Genomic DNA, 16834 nt, shown 5'->3' with positions numbered 1-16834 from the left:
ATATATTTTCAACTCTCTTGGATATATACCTAGGAGTAGAGTTGCTGGGTCATGTGATAACTCTACGTTTAACATTTTGAGGAATTACCAAACTGTTTTCCACAACAGCTATAGCATTTTACAATCCCACCAGCAATGTTTGAGAGTTCCAGTTTCTCTACATCCTCACCAATACATCTTATTATCTGTGTTTTGATTATAGCCATCCTAATGGGTGTGAAGTGTTTTTTCATTGTGGTTGGTTTTGATTTGCATTTCTCTGATGGCTAATGATGTTGAGCATCTTTGGGGGTGTTTACTGGCCACGTCTATGTCCTTTTTAGAGAAATGTATGTTCAAGTCCTGTGCCCATCTTTGAATTGGGTTGGCTTTTTATTGTTAAGTTGTAAGAGTTCTTTATATATTCTGGATATATTTCCCTTATCAGATATATCATTTGCAAATATTTTTTTCTCATTCCAAGAGTTGTCTTTTCATTTTCTTTATTGTTGTCAGCACAAAAGTCTTAAATTTGGGTGCATTCTATTATCTATTCTTTCTCTTGTCTCTTGGTCATAAAGATTTACTCTGATGTTTTCTTCTAAAAATTTTATAGTTTTAGCTCCTTTAGGTCTCTGATTCATCTTTAGTTAATCTTTTTGCATGGTGTGAGGTAAGTGTCCAACTTTATTCTTTTGTATGTGGATGTCCAGTTCTTACAGCACCATTTGTTGAAAAGACTGTTTTTCCCCACTGAATGGTAGTGGCACCCTTGCTGAAAATCTGTTGACCGTAGATGTGTGGGATTTGCTCTGGGCTCTCAATTCTATTCCATTGATTTATTTATATGTCTATCCTTATATCCGAACCATAGTCTGATGATTGTAGCTTTGCATTAAGTTTTGAAATCAGGAAGTATGAGTCCTCCCACTTTGTTCTCTTTCAAGATTGTTTTGGCTGTTCAGGATCCCTTGAATTTCCACATAAAGCTTAGAATCAACTTGTCAGTTTCTACAAAGAAGCCAGCTGGCATTTTGATAGGGATTTTTTTTTTTCCTATAGATCAGTTTGGGAAATGTTGCTATCTTAACAATATTGAGACCTGCAATTCATGAACATGAAGTGTTTTTCCATTTATTTAGATCTTCAGTTTCTTTCAGCAGTGTTTTTGGTTTTTAGGGTACAAGTCTTACACTTGTTAAATATATACATAAATATGTTATTCTTATGACACTATTTTAAATAAAACTTAATTTCATTTTTTAGAATGGTCATTATTAGTGTATGTAAATACAACCGATTTTTGTATATTGATCTTGTATCCTGCAACTGCACTGAACCTGTTTTAGTTCCAATACTTTTTTAGTGGATTCCTTAGGATTTTCTACAGTTATGTTATCTGCAAATAGTGATAGTTTTCTTCTTTTCCAATTGGGATGCTTTTTATTTCTTTTTCTTGCCTAATTGTCCGGACTAGAACCTCCAGTACAATAGTGAATAGAAATTGTGAGAACAGACAGCCCATTGAGTATAATCTTGGTAGTGGGTTTTTCACAGATGCCTGTCTTGGCTATTAGCTGCCACATAGCCATGCTAATGTCTTTAACAATCAGTCTATCTGCTGCACCCTTGCATTTTTCTCGTGCTCTCTGCTTCTCTACCACATGGCCAGGCTGCAAATTTTCCAAATATTTACGCTCCGTTTCCCTTTTAAAATCTGGCTTTATGTAATGTCTTTGCAACCATAACTCAGCATAGGCTGTTACAAGTAGCTATGCAGCTTCCTTAATGCTTTGCTGCTTGGAAATTTCTTCCACCAAACATTCTGGTTCACACTTCTTAAGTCACACCTTCCACAAAGTCATAGGGCATGGACACAGTGCAGCCATGTGTGTAGCAGGAGTGATCTTTTGTCCAATTCCCAATAAGTTCCTCATTTCTGTGTGAGACCTCATTATCAGCATGGCCTTTACTGTACACATTTTTATCAACATTCTTGTCACAGCTATTTAATCAATCTCTAAAATGTCCCAAACTTTCTCTCATCTTCTTGTCTTCTTCTAAGTCCTCCAAACTCCTCCATCCTTTGCACATTACCCAGTTCCAAAGCCACTTCCACATTTTCAACACCCCACTCCTCAGTACCAATTTTCTGTATTAGTCTGTTATTGTGTTGCTATAACACAATACCTGAAACTGGGTAATTTGTAAAGAACAGAGGTTTATTTGGCTTACAGTTCTGGGACAATTGCATCTGGTGCAGGCCTCAGACTGCTTCTACTTGTGGCAGAAACTGGCAGGCAGCCAGCGGTACAAGCAGATCATATTGTGAGAGGAAGCAAAAGACAGAAAGAGGGGAGATGCCAGCATCTTTTAAACAGCCAGCTCTCACTGGAACTACAGAGCAAGAAATCACTCACTCCCCATCCCTCAGGGGCAGCATTAATCCATTCATGAGGGATCTGCCCCCATGATTCAAACAGATCCCAGCACTGCCACACTGGGAATCAGATTTCCACATGAGTTGGGGGGTGGGCAGGGACAATAACATCCAGACTCTATCAAAGCCCTTTATCATGTTGAGAAAGTTTTCTTCTATTCTTACGTTGTTGATCTTGTTGATCATTTTTAATCATGAAAGGGTGTTGGATTGTGTACAATGCCTATTCTGGTCTATTGAGATGATCATTTGGCTTTTATCCTTTACTAATATTACATTAGTGTTACATTAATCCACCTCGCAGTCCTGGGATAAATCTCAGTTGTTGATGGTTTATAATTCTTTTTATATGTCACTGCATTTAGTTTGCAAGTATTTTGTTAAGGATTTTTGCATCTGTATTCATAAGGGGATATTGGTCTTTAGTTTTCTTATGATTTCTTTGTCTAGTTTTGGTATCAGGGTAATACTAACACTAAGGACTTGAATGAAGCTGGTGTCTCCTAAGCTGAAATGAAGATTTAAAGCATACAAATTGGTAAAATTTAGTATATACTAATAGTTATTAATCATTAGTTACCAAAATCTTAGATTTATTGAACCAATCACTATAAACCATTTAAGTAGTAAATTCCACTTAGGCATACCACACATGATTTTCAAATATAACATTTTCCTTTTTTTTTTTTTTTTTTAGTTTAGCTTTCTCGGGATTTAAAGTTCATCATAAAGTGCACAATACATATGAACCTGTATTGGCAAGTTTGTAATCTCTAAATTATTGGTAAAAAATACATTCTGCTTGATTTTTCCAAGACCTCAATTAATCATCCCTCCACTTTGTTTTTTGAAACCAGTTTTTCAGAAGGTACTTAATATTTATACCATCTCTAGACCTTAGAAAAAATTACAGATATACAAAGAGACTTCAAAAAGTTCATGAAGGCTGGCTGGTTGGCTTAGTTGGTTAGAGCTCTGCCTTGTAACACCAAGGTCGTAGGTTCTGATCCCTGTACTGGCCAGCCACCACAAAAGAAAAAAAAAGTTCATAGAAAGGTTTGTAGTGTCTTTTAATTCCATTTTTCCACAAACTTTTTGAAGTACCCTTGTATTTACCATCTCATCAGGATGTCAGGACTATATCAGCTCAGACAAAATTCTCTAGGCAGTTTACATAGTACTTTGATCTTGGCTAGACAAGTTCTGTTGAGTTGTTGCCATAATCATTTTATAGCCTGGTAAATGGAGGTCAGACATAGAATTAGAGGAAGCAATAGGTTTGAAGGGGGCAGTGGGGAGGAAGCAAAGATTAAGGCTGAAAAATGTTTCCAAGAAAGAAATCCACAGAATTGGGTCAGTAGATAGAACATACTATGTATAACATATAGTGATAGAAGCATATAGGAATAGAAAGGGGAGTGGGCAGAGAGGGGACTTCAAAGAAGATTCCAAAGTTTCTGGTCTACAGTGACAGTGAAAGCTTTTAACAAGGAAGTAAGGTGGCAAAATAGATAGGTGAGTAGATAGGTAGAGAATTTTAGTTTTTTACTTGGAATCACAGAATCCTACACCTGGAGAGACTTAAGTGATCCAGTTCAACTTATCAGTTTTGGTAGTGGCTGCAACCGTGGGCAAGCCAATGATGGGGCTACAATATTGTTACCAAATTATAGCCAGATACTCTTGACTGTAGAGGTTCTGAGACTAAGAAATGCTCCTTCTGTTCAAAGGGGAAATGTCAAAGACACACAAAGGGTCTTCAGAAAGTTCATGGAAAGATTCATATTATGTTATTAATCCTATTTTTCCACAAACTTCTTGAAATACCCTTATATTAACACCAGCTGAGACTTTCTTCTTTGACATCATTAAAAGAGAAGTTTTGCCGATATAATTTAACATGGCCACATGGGTATTCCTGAGCTCATTTCCCAGGGTGCACAGTGACTTTGAACTCCATTAGCATGAGTTTCCCTGGGTTCTGCCTTATTGTAATTCCAGTTTTGAGTCACTTTTCAAATGCTTATTGAGCACCTACTACTTGCAACACACTGCAGTAGATGGAGTGAGTGCCATAAAAAAAAAAGGCACAACGCCTACTCCAAATAGATTATAACCTAGTTAGACTATAACCTAATTAGATGTTAAATAAAAAGATAAAGAACATCTCATATTAGTAGTTTAATATTACTTGAGTAAACAGGCACTAATGCTTGGAGATCAACAGAAATTATTGTGAGCCTGAGAGGTGAGAGAAAGCTTCACAGAGGAGGTGGGATTAGGCCTTTTTTTAGAGGAGGACTTGGGTCCTGAAGAGACAGGAAAGACTGAGGAGCTCATACCAAGCAGAAGGAATGGATTGAGAAAATGCAAGAAATTCTGAGCAAAACATACTGACTGGACCGGAACATCCATAAAGACTTCTTGATGCCTAGACAATGGAATCCAAACTTGTTAGCCTGGCCTTGAAAGCCCATTAAAAATCTTTCCCTCACCACTCCAGCTAGAATGGTCAAGTTGTCCTTTATATACATTCCAACCCTTTTTGCAGTTTCTTATCTACTCCTATCCACCTGTTTATGCCCTACTTATCCCTGCCACATTTGACATAATAAAATGCTAGACCACCCACATCCTCAGTGATTACTCCTTGCTCTGAAACTTCATTATCCTTGTTAATTACAACCCATGTTACTTTGAACTACTTAGACTTTATGAATTCATTGTCTCTCCAGTTAGGTTATAAAATCCTGTCTCCTTTGCTGACCTCTTCTCTGTATCCCTAAAATGTTAGCATATCTTAAAGACAGAGAGCACATTCCATGGGATCATACCCCTCCCCGATGTGATATGGCAGAAAGCACAAAAGCCAGCTCTGTGCTGGTTCTGCCACTGACTGGTTCATTGGAGACTGGTCAGGTTCGTTTTGATATCACAAAATTTCAGTGTTCTTATTGTAAAACAAGAGGCTTGAATTGGGCTCTTCTTTTCCCTATCTATCTATCTATCTATCATCTATCTATCTATTTATTTATTTATTTTGGCAGCTGGCTGTTTCAGGGAACCAAACCCTTGACCTTGGTGTTACAAGGCTGTACTCTAGGAACTTTCCCTATTTTTGACTGTACTTTTTTCTAATTATAAAAGCCACATTCCTATTTTTATAAGTAGAAGATCATAAAGAAGCAGAAGGGAAAGGTTAAAAACCTACCACCCTTAATAATGTGTTTAAGAGGACAGAGTTTATATTGCAGTGGACATATATTTTTGTAACAATATTGTGAACTGATATATATTCATCTAGGGACTTTAAGGTACTTTCCAGCTCTAAAATCTTATTATTTTTTGCCACTAAGGAAATCAATATAGTGTCTTTTTTAAAAGTTTAAAAAGTGGTCCCACCTAGAGCAGCTTTTCTGCTCCTTCTCGAATCTCTACCTAATTCAGCCTGCTTCCTCCACTCCAGCCTCCACCATGTCCATCAGGGTGACCCAGAAATCTTACAAGGTGTCCACCTCTGGCCCCCAGGCCTTCAGCAACCACTTCTACACGAGTGAGTTTGCCCAGTGCCTGCACCAGCTCCTCGAGTTTCTCCAGTGTGGGCAGCAGCAACAGCTTCTGGGGTGGCCTGAGCCTGGGTGGGGCCTACACTGGGGCCAGTGGTATGGGGGGCATTGCCCAGTGCCTGCACCAGCTCCTCGAGTTTCTCCAGTGTGGGCAGCAGCAGCAGCTTCTGGGGTGGCCTGAGCCTGGGTGGGGCCTACACTGGGGCCAGTGGTATGGGGGGCATCACAGCCATCTTGGTGAACCAGAGCCTGCTGAACCCCCTTAATCTTGAAGTGGGCCCCACCCTCCATGCCATGCATACCAGGAGAAGGAGTAGATCAAGACCCTCAACAAGATTGCCTCCATCGATGAGGTGCAGTTCCTGGAGCAGCAGAACAAGATGCTGGAGACCAAGTGAAGCCTCCTGCAGCAGCAGAAGACAGCTTGGAGCAACATGGACAACATCTTGGAGAGCTATATCAACAGTCTTTGGCGGCAGCTGAAGTTACTGGGTCAGGAGAAGCTGAGGCTGGAGGCGGAGCTTAACAACATGCAGGGACTAGTGAAGGACTTCAAGATTAAGTACGAGGGTGAGATCAACAAGTGTACAGAGATGGAAGATGAATTTGTCCTCGTCAAGAACGATGTGGATGAAGCTTACATGAACAAGGTGGAGCTGGAGTCTCGTCTGGAAGGGCTGACAGATGAGATCAACTTTCTGAGGCAACTGTATGAAGAGGAGATGCGTGAGCTGCAGTCCCAGATCTCGGACATGTTTGTGGTCCTGTCCATGGACAATAGCCACTCCCTGCACATGGATAGCATCATTGCTGAGGTCAAGGCTCAGTACAAAGAGATTGCCAGCCGCAGCCAGGCCAAGGCTGAGAGCATGTACCAGATCAAGTATGAGGAGCTGCAGAACCTGGCTAGGAAACACAGGGATGAACTGAGTCACACAAAGATGGAGATCACCAAAGTGAACCAGAACATCAGCTGGCTCCAGGCTGAGATTGAGGGCCTCAAAGGCCAGAAGGCTTCCCTGGAGGCTGCCATTGCTGATGCCGAGCATCGTGGGGAGCTGACCCTCAAGGACGCCAATACCAAGATGGCTGACCTGGAGGCTGCCCTGCAGCAGGCCAAGCAGGACATGGCATGGCAGCTGCATGATTACTAGATCATGAACATTGAGCTGGGCCTGGACATTGAGATCGCCACCTGCTGGAGGGCGAGGAGAGACGGCTGGAGTCTGGGATGAATAACATGAGTGTCCATCTGAAGGCCGCTAGCGGCTACTCAGATGGGCTGTGCTTCACAAGCCCGAGCTCTGGCAGGAGCTCCAGCCCCTTCAGCCGCACCAGCTCCTCCAAGGCTGTGGTTGTGAAGATCGAGACCCATGGAAGGTGGTGTCCGAGTCCTCCAATGTCCTGCCCAAGTAAACAATCACTGCAGCCCCTCCCAACCTCCCCCCTCCTGTGGCTGCCCCAGAGCCTGTGGGGGAATCAGCTGTGCTGGGGAGTGTGGGGAACAGGAGACCCACCAGAGGCTCAGCCCTAGCCCTAGCCCTCAGCCCACCCTTGGGGGGAGCCTACTGCCTGGGGTACCCCCTGTTGTTCATGCCCCAACCAAGAACCAATTCAATTGTCTTTTCCAAAATAAAGCCTCCCCTGGCTCTGCCAACCAAAAAAAAAAAAGCTTAAGTCATCAAGATAAATAATAAACAGTAGTGTTTTGGTACTTGGCTCACAAATCACATTAGTTTAAATATATGGCCAAAGATTTCTCATATCTGATATTCAGCAATTACATTTAGAAAGGTCCATGAGGCCCTTTAGGCCATACAGAGTCCTGTAATGATTGCACATTACTCTAAAGCAGAAGCTTGGTTCTAATGTATGTATTCTAGACTAGAACAGGAATACAATTAAGCACAGTAAATATTGATTTATATGTAGAAAAATCCCCTTTGCTAGAGTATTTGTTGTTAGGGACAGAGGTCCAGAGCCCAAAAGTTTTTTCTGAAGGTAGAACATAGCCCATGCAACAAAAAGGGTGGGAACTCAAATTATTTCTGGGGGTCCATATGGAAGTTGTATACTTTTAATACCAAAGTTATTGGATTATTATTAAAAATTATCTGTCAAAAGTAGAATAATTTATCTCTGATATGTAATTAAACAGAAAAGCAAGGTTTTGTTGTTTTGTTTTTTCTTTTTTAGTACATACTACCTCTAACCAGTAAATGAGAGTTTTAGGTTTCTAAGTATTTTATACCAACAGACATTTTGGGGTTTTATTAATTTTTAATGAAGTTTCCAAAATGATACATTTGTATTCTGTTTTCCTAGAAAGATTAAACTGACTTGGAAACAGTCTTTAAAACAGTATCATTTGGGGCTTCTCCAAAATAAAAATTGATGATTTTTAAATGCGTAAGAGGGTTTAATAAAGTTTCCATAATCCCATTAAAAACTTGAAACTTGATACTTCCAGAGCAACTCTATATCTCATTGTTTGTTAGGTGTGTCTGAGTTGGAATATCATTTTGTTCCCTTACTCTGAAAAGGTAATTCACTTGGCATCAGCTTTGGCATTTCTTGGCCAAGAGAAATTTCACAGTGGTGGCATGAAAATTGATTAATGAATTACATTCTCAGAAGAAACCTATAGGGGCCGGCCCGGTGGCACACTGGATAGTGCGCCGCTTGGGAAGCGTGGCGGCGCTCCCGCCCGAGGGTTCGGATCCCACATACAGACCGGTTCCCGCTCACTGGCTGAGCGAGGCACGGGGGCAACGCCAAGGGTTGCGATCCCGTTGCCAGTCCCCGGTCCGGTGCGGGGGCAACACTGAGGGTTGTGATCCGTTGCCGGACATGGAAAAAGACAAAAAGACAAAAAAAAAAAAAAAGAAGAAACCTATAATCTATGGCTACTGTCCAATTGCGTATAGAGTATGTTTTCTAATGCAACTTTGAAATGGAAATGATCAGTAAATAGGCAGGATATGGCTTCAAAGGGCCAGTTTCCTGCTGATTGCCTTTAAACTCAAGTATTCACATATAGAAGCTATTTCTCTTACCTGAGTAGAGGACAGAATATATGAATTAGGTTAGCTGCCTAGAAGTTTCAGCCCATACCATAGCTCACAAGTTACTAAAATTCATTCATGAACAGGTTTAATAAGAGGGATTTTATTGATAGGTAAAGAGTTGGGATTTTTTAAGTCTTTCAGCTTCTACCTTGAATACACTGAGGCATGTTAAGAAACATCAGTAAGCTTACCCCCACCCCTCCTTTCTTTCAAGCCCTTTCCTCTCTCCTAAATATTTCTTTTAGTCTAAAGGGGAAGTGATCCCTTTCCAGATATTATAATGCTTCAAAATTAAAAGGAACTATCATTATGACTCATTTTATTGGCTTGTTTTAGTGAAGGAATTTTTCCCATCTGAATAATTAAAAATAAAACTTGCTACTCTTGTCCTATCCAGTTATATGAGATTAAGACAGTGATTTTATTTTTCCAGTCTTGTCCCATTCTCTCCACCCCAACCATTTCTTCCTGCACACTGCACTACTATTAAATACCTCTTGCTGAAACTTGGCTTTTGTCATGTTCAAGACTTATTTTTAATTTATTCATTTATTCATTATACAAATATTTATTAGTTCTTGCTCTGATCCAGGCAGTGCCCAATTCTAAACTCTTCCAACCAGCTATGCATGCTGTCAATAACCTGCCCTCCTCTCACTTATCCAACCTTAGATTGTCTGTCTGTAGTTCCCATCTTTGTTATATCCTGTGTCTTGCCATGGTCTTCTGAAGCACCCATCTTTCCTTCAGGTGCTCTTAGAAAAAGGTCTGGTAATAGTCATTTATAATGTAGTTGGATTTAAGTCATTGTTTTACCTCTCAAGAGGCATTTGCATTTTGGCTTTTCCTATAAATGTGAATGAAAAACTATCTTTTCCAAAGAATTTAGAGCTTCCTTGTACAAATGTTGGAGGTTCTGGGGACGCAGAGCACCCCCTGCTGGTTCCTTTGAAATCACTGTGGATGAATGGCTCACTGCTGTTCCTTCGCACCTCCCTTGCTGTTACTTCTGCTGCCTAAGTTGCCTGTACTTTCTCTCAATGTTCAGCTCAACCCATATCCTACGTCTTCCCTAAAGGTATTTCTATGTCTGCTGTAATTCATTTTCCTTCTGTGAGTTCCTCTGTTATATCTAGTTACCGTCACTGAGATTGACATTTAATTGTACTTTGTTTCAATTGGCTCATTTCTTTTTCCCCCTCTTGTGTAATCTTCAAGAACACTGATTCTGTCATCTTATTTTCTATTTAAACAGTGACTAGCAAAGAGACACAGTTGGTATTCAGGGAATACCAAAATAAAATAAGAACATACCTAGGCCCATATAAGTTTTTTAATGTTACACTTAGCAGCATTTTGCAAAATCAATTCATCCTTCATTAGAAGAGGGAAACATGTCATACTTAGGAGCTTTTACTGAAATTTCTTAAAATTAAAAAATGGAGAAAAATTCAGCACCCATTTTTTTCTATAAATGCTAATATCTGAAGAAAATTTTGATTTTTACTTCTTAATAGGTGGTTTGTTCTGGATGCAGAAACCAGAGATCTAGTTTCTATCCACACAGACGGGAATGATGCAGATTTTCATCCAAGTGGCACAGTGGTGGCCATAGGAACGCACTCAGGTAGGTGGTTTGTTCTGGATGCAGAAACCAGAGATCTAGTTTCTATCCACACAGACGGGAATGAACAGCTCTCTGTGATGCGCTACTCACTAGGTAGGCAAATTTGCCCCAACCCCTTTTCCTGGCAGTCACAACACTTCACTATAATTGCATATTTTTACTTCAGATACAACTGACTCCTTTTTCTCTACTCTCTAGAATTGTTAAGTATTGAACGTGTTTCCCCCAACATCAGATTAAATTCTGCTGCAAACCGCAAAAGATCTGCTAAAGTTAAGCAACATTCTACATCATAAAGCAAACATAAATTTAGAATGAACTGTTATAATTGCATTTGCAATTGAAAGCAGAATGAAGTGCAGTCAAATCCCTTTTTTTTCTTTTTTTTTTAAAGAACTATACATACTTAGAATTTCAAATAGGTATTAGGCTGAATGTTATGTCAAGTTAGCAACCTTCTCTTTATATGTAAGAAAATATAAAAAAAATTATGGTAATATTCAAAATGTACAAATTTTGTAGACCCTTTAAATCCTTTAGAATCTAATTACATTGTTACTTGTCACATAGTAATGATTGGTTTGTTAATTAGATAGAATATTTAGCATTTCATTAGTTTGGCCTTCTTTGAATAATTATTTATACTTTATTCAAAATTTTAGTTAAGTTTTCATAATAATCCAATTACCTTTTCCCATTATTAATGTGGTTTTGATTCACACCATTCTTCCTTAGAGTTAGTCTGATATCTTCTTATATTTGAAGATATATTTTAATAGTTATTGGATCAGCATGGGATCCAAAGGATCTTTTTGATTGCTTCTAAGTTAATTCAAAGGGAGCACAGAATACTATTCGCTGAATTGAACAAGGAGGGAAAAGTATGCGCCCTCAAGCTGTAAACTTAGAGTCATCTTGAAGCAGAAAAGTTATATTTTCATTTGTTTTTATTTGGTTGGGTTTTTTTAGTGCTATAGTAGCAAATAACCACTGCAAACGCAGCAATTAAAATCCAAAAATCAGGGCCGGCCCGGTGGCGCATTGCTACAGTGCGCCGCTTGGGAGTGCGGCAGCGCTCCCGCCGAGGGTTCGGATCCCACATACAGACCGGCCGCTCACTGGCTGAGCGAGGTGTGGGAGCAACACCGAGGGTTGCAATCCCGTTGCTGGTCCCGGTCCGGTACGGGCGCAACACCGAGGGTTGCGATCCGTTGCCGGTCACGACAAAAGACAAAAAGGAAAAAAAAAAAATCCAAAAATCAAATGGACTTAATCGACCATTTGTTACATACATAGCACCATGGGAGGTACGGTGAAAGAGACCATAGAAGAAGCGAACATGGTCCCTTCCAAGAGAGTCTATCCTGTAATTGGAGAGATCATATGTGCTAGCTGAACTAAGCAGCTGTACACTTAGCTTACCATATGAACACTGTGTACTTCTACCTATACTGGTAGGGTAAACTCACTGGGGACAGTTTTTAACTAACTAGAAGGAGATGAAAGTAGAGTCCAAGGCCTCTGAGCATCTCCAAGAAGGGATTGTATATTGAACTAGGTGACCAAATAACAATTAAATTGATGAGATGTAACAACATTTGTAAAATATCATTTAATATAGGTCCAATAAGATAACATTAAATAAATCTATCAATATATTTCTCTATTGGTTAGAATGCAGCCTTAAAACACGTGGGTTCAGATCCTTATACCGGCCAGCCGCCAAATCAACAAAACAAAACAAAAAATATGTACATTTCTCTAGTCAACACTTTTTCCTGTTTCATTCTAGATGGTACCTTCCTGGCTGTAGGATCTCATGACAACTTTATTTACCTCTATGTAGTCTCAGAAAATGGAAGAAAATATAGCAGATATGGAAAGTGCACTGTAAGTAGTAAAGTAAAATAAAATAAGTTGTAAAATTATTGGGAAATTTTGCTTCTGTTAAAAAGAGAATTAGATGTTTACATTGATGTATCTGCTGTTTTCTTTTGTTAGGTGCATTAAGTTTTAATTCTGTTTTTGAAAACTGAGATTATCTGAGAGCAGAACATTATAGTTCCCTGTCTACTCTAGAAAAACTTCTCCTTTTGATGGGAATTTAATATTTGTCTCCCTCTGACTAATTTTAAGGCAGTTTCTTAAAGCTATTTCTATAGGAAACCCTTAGAAAACACCTTTTGAAAATGGATTGAGTCAGAAATAAAAGGGTATCTCACTTTTAATCTCAGTGTCCCATGTCCCAGCCCACCTCTGACACCCTTACAATATAAGGTGATCTTATATCACCTCTCTGCCACTAAAAGTAATTTATAGAGAGATTTGTCTGCATTCAGGAGAGTTAACAGAAGTATGTTTCTTGCAATCCGTTGCCCATTTCTCACTTGACGAGGCTATCATTATAGGATGGAGATTATATTAAATTCTGTAGACATACTAAGTACTTACTGTATAGCAGGTACTGTGCTAACTAAAGAAATGACCTAGGCACAGGGAATATGTGCAAGATGGGTTCCTTTGTCCTCAAGAACTGCAGTTGAGCTGAGGACAGGACAAAAAATGTAGGCAGTATAGCATAGCAGTTGAGAGCACAGACTCTGGATCAGAATACCTGGATTTGAATTCTTGCTTCACTACTTACAAGCTAACGTGACCTTGGGCAATTTTCTTAAACCTACGTAAGTTTTCTCATCTATAAAATGATAATAGCAGTTTATACTTCACAGGATTAAAATGAGTTAATATATATAAAGTACCTAGGATAGTTCTTGGCACATAATAAGTACTCAGTAAGTGTTAACATTTATTTTTATAGAAAATGGGGTAGCTTGGTATATATGTTAGGAAATTAATTTAGGACTAGCAAATTGTGATGAATTAGTGGCACAGATCCATTAATAGTCTTTGTCACAAAACAGCCCATTTGGGGGAGAATAAATAAAATAATTCATTTTTAGAAGTACACTGTATATCTTATAGTAAACAAAATAAACTTCAGTACGCATCTGAAATTAATTTTATTTACTGTATATAAGCAAAAACCAGGCCATTTACTATTTGAGAGAGACTTGTTTGTTTGCTTTCTTGTATCTATTATACAATATGCTAAAACCAGCCCATTTATAAAGTGGTCTACAAGCAATCTCAGAGTTTTAGAATTTATCCAAAATATTTTTGTTTGCCTTGACAACAGTTATGAATCATTATCTATTAATTTATTTAAATCTATTTTTAATCGATTTATCAACTTAATGTTTGTGATATGGAATAACGTACAACGTGATCAATTGAAATGTTCCACTGAAAGGAATTTTCAGATTATACTTAAGTTTACCCTGCCAGGCCCCCAAATTTTCTTAATTATTTTTTAATCTCAATCTTTTTTTTAAAAGTCCATGTCTTGGGCCGGCCCGGTGGCGCACTGCTACAGTGCACCACTTGGGAGTGTGGCGGCGCTCCCGCCGAGGGTTCGGATCCCACATACAGACTGGCCGCTCACTGGCTGAGCAAGGTGCGGGTGCAACACTGAGGGTTGCGATCCCGTTGCCGGTCCCGGTCCGGTACGGGCGCAACACTGAGGGTTGCGATCCGTTGTCGGTCATGGGGAAAAAAAAAAAGGAAAAATAAATAAATAAATAAAAGTCCATGTCTTAAGAAATAGAATATATAGAGGCCGGCCTGTGGCTCACTCGGGAGAGTGCAGTGCTGATAACACCAAGGCCACGGGTTCGGATCCTATATAGGGATGGCCGGTTTGCTCACTGTCTGAGCATGGTGCTGACAACACCAAGCCAAGGGTTGAGATACCCTTACCGGTCATCTTTAAAAAAAAAAAAAAAGAAATAGAATATATAGAATATGATTTAATCTTGTGGAACCATAAAATTTTACAGGTAGCACTGCAGCACTTAGCTCAACCCTCATTTTACAGATGAAGAGACCGAGTTTCAGAGATGAATGACTTGTCATTGGTTGCATCTTGAAATAGTGGCAAATCCAGGACTTGAAAATAGTTCTCCTCTTAGTGGAGCAAAAACTTTCAAATGTATGATAATGCCTCAGATTTATTACAGTACAACTGATGCAGAAAAGAAACAGACCTCTGTGTGACACTGGATAATCAGAATGCCCTTGGAAGTGTTGAGAAATGGCAAGTTTATCGATTGCATGAGAGTTCTCCTATTCCAATTAGGCAGCTTTTATCTTTAGAGTGTTTGGAAGTATTTTGAAATACCCTTTAGGAACTGTTAAAGTTTATAGTGCTGTTTGAGACTATAATGAAAGGCTCAACTCATCTGCTTTTCTAATTATCTTCTGTTTTGTGCTTTGCTTCCAGCTGTCACTTTTCCTTGCTGTCTGCTTCCACCAGCTGGTCACATAGTCTCCTATTAACTGCTTTATCTATTATCTGCTATTATACAGGATAGAAAAAAACTGGGTTAATGCTGGCTCTGCTGCATACTTGTTTGTAACATTAGGCAAGTTAATTAACTTCTCTTGAGCCTTAATTTTATTATCTTAAGGTTGGAGATTATAATAGTTCTTACTTTATAGCATTGTTGTGAAGATTAGGTCTTTCTTACAAGGTGGTAACTAGAACTACTCAGAATTACCAATACAAATGCTGTTTTCTGTTTCATTGCCAATAATTTTCCTGTTAATAGTCAAAGTAGCCATGGTAGCTGCAGAAGCATACTGGGCTTAGAGCTTTAGGAAATGTCCCCCTAATAAATTATAACCAGTTATAAGTATCTGGAGTCTGTCTCTCTTCACAGTATCACTTTATGTGGAACTGTCAATTGAGAAGAAGACTGGTACCCAAGGATGTAAAGCAGCTCTTTTTGGTAGATGGCAGCTGGCTGATACATGAGTATGTGATAAATGATCACATCATTAAAGGCCAGGGCCTTGCTTTCAAACTTATAAGCTAAGAAACAAGACAAGATACATTTTAGGTCAACTGAGTTCTCCAAAGCTGTTTTATAAAATATCAATTTACAGCAATAACTGCAGTTGGTAAGGGCACTAAATCCTAGTTTCCTCTGACCAACCAAGTTTTCTCTCTGTTAGCAGGCCTTGGGAAACAAACTTATAATCAGAATACTAATTTCTTCATTTAAAGTAAGATATATAGGGCCGAGCCCATGGCGCACTCGGAAGGGTGTGGCGCTGGGAGTGCGGTAGCACTTCCGTCACGGGTTCGGATCCTATATAGGGATGACCGGTGCGCTCACAGCGCTCACTGGCTGAGCGCGGTGCGGCCGGTCTCAAAAAGGACAAAACAAAACAAAACAAAATAATAAAGGGCCGGCCCGGTGGTGCAGCTCCCGCCGAGGGTTTGGATCCCACATACAGACCGGTTCCCACTCACTGGCTGAGCGAGGTGCGGGTGCGACACTGAGGGTTGCGATCCCGTTGCCGGTCCTGGTCCGGTACGGGCGCGACACTGAGGGTTGCAATCCGTTGCCGAACACGAAAAAAGACAAAACAAAACAAAACAAAATAATAAAAAAAAATTAAAAAATAAAGTAAGATATATAAATGCCAAAGGGATAGGAAGGGAGCATCTTCCAGCCAGTGCATTCCTTCCCCTTAGGGAAAGTACATGTGAAACCAGAGTATAATCAGAAGGTGAGCAAATTTGTCACCTCTATCCACAGTAGAGTGATAGCTGCCACTGGAACTGGTTCAGGTCCCTCTACCCTGGACATAGGTGGTCACTACCCACATTTGCTTCTGTGACTCCTTTTTCTTTGCTGACCATCCTTCTGCCACCCCTGTCTGAATAACACTTTCTTTGGATAGATTTATATTTGCAGTCAGCTTATACTCTAGGTTTGCCGACCTTGGAGCCAATTATGGCTCTGATTTCTTTGCTTCTTTCTTTCTGCTTTGATTTATTTCGTGTTAATTCTAAAGTTTAACTTTCAGAGATTCCTGAGGGACGATCACTGTAGATTCCATAAACTCACAGAACTTTTTTTTTTTTTTTTCCTTTTTGTCATTTTTCGTGACCGGCAATGGATCGCAACCCTCAGTGTCGCGCCCGTACCGGACCAGGACCGGCAACGGGATCGCAACCCTCAGTGTCGCACCCGCACCTCGCTCAGCCAGTGAGCGGGAACCGGTCTGTATGTGGGATCCGAACCCT

General features: G+C 39.8%; 1 protein-coding gene and 1 pseudogene across 1 annotated transcript in view; both read left to right on the top strand.

Moving 5' to 3' along the window:
• EML4 (echinoderm microtubule associated protein like 4) overlaps positions 1 to 16834 on the top strand; it is an 86481-nt gene that overhangs the window by 58699 nt on the left and 10948 nt on the right. Inside the window, exons 18-19 of the mRNA XM_008569561.1 lie at positions 10685 to 10773; positions 12473 to 12570. Of these exons, the coding sequence (XP_008567783.1) occupies positions 10685 to 10773; positions 12473 to 12570 (187 nt within the window). The remainder of the gene's footprint in view (positions 1 to 10684; positions 10774 to 12472; positions 12571 to 16834) is intronic.
• Positions 5879 to 7401, top strand: LOC103587991 (annotated as a pseudogene).

Source organism: Galeopterus variegatus, unplaced genomic scaffold (genome assembly GCF_000696425.1).
Source record: "Galeopterus variegatus unplaced genomic scaffold, G_variegatus-3.0.2 Scaffold511, whole genome shotgun sequence".
NCBI classification, from domain to species: Eukaryota; Metazoa; Chordata; class Mammalia; order Dermoptera; family Cynocephalidae; genus Galeopterus; species Galeopterus variegatus.
This window is presented reverse-complemented; position numbering and strand designations above follow the sequence as displayed.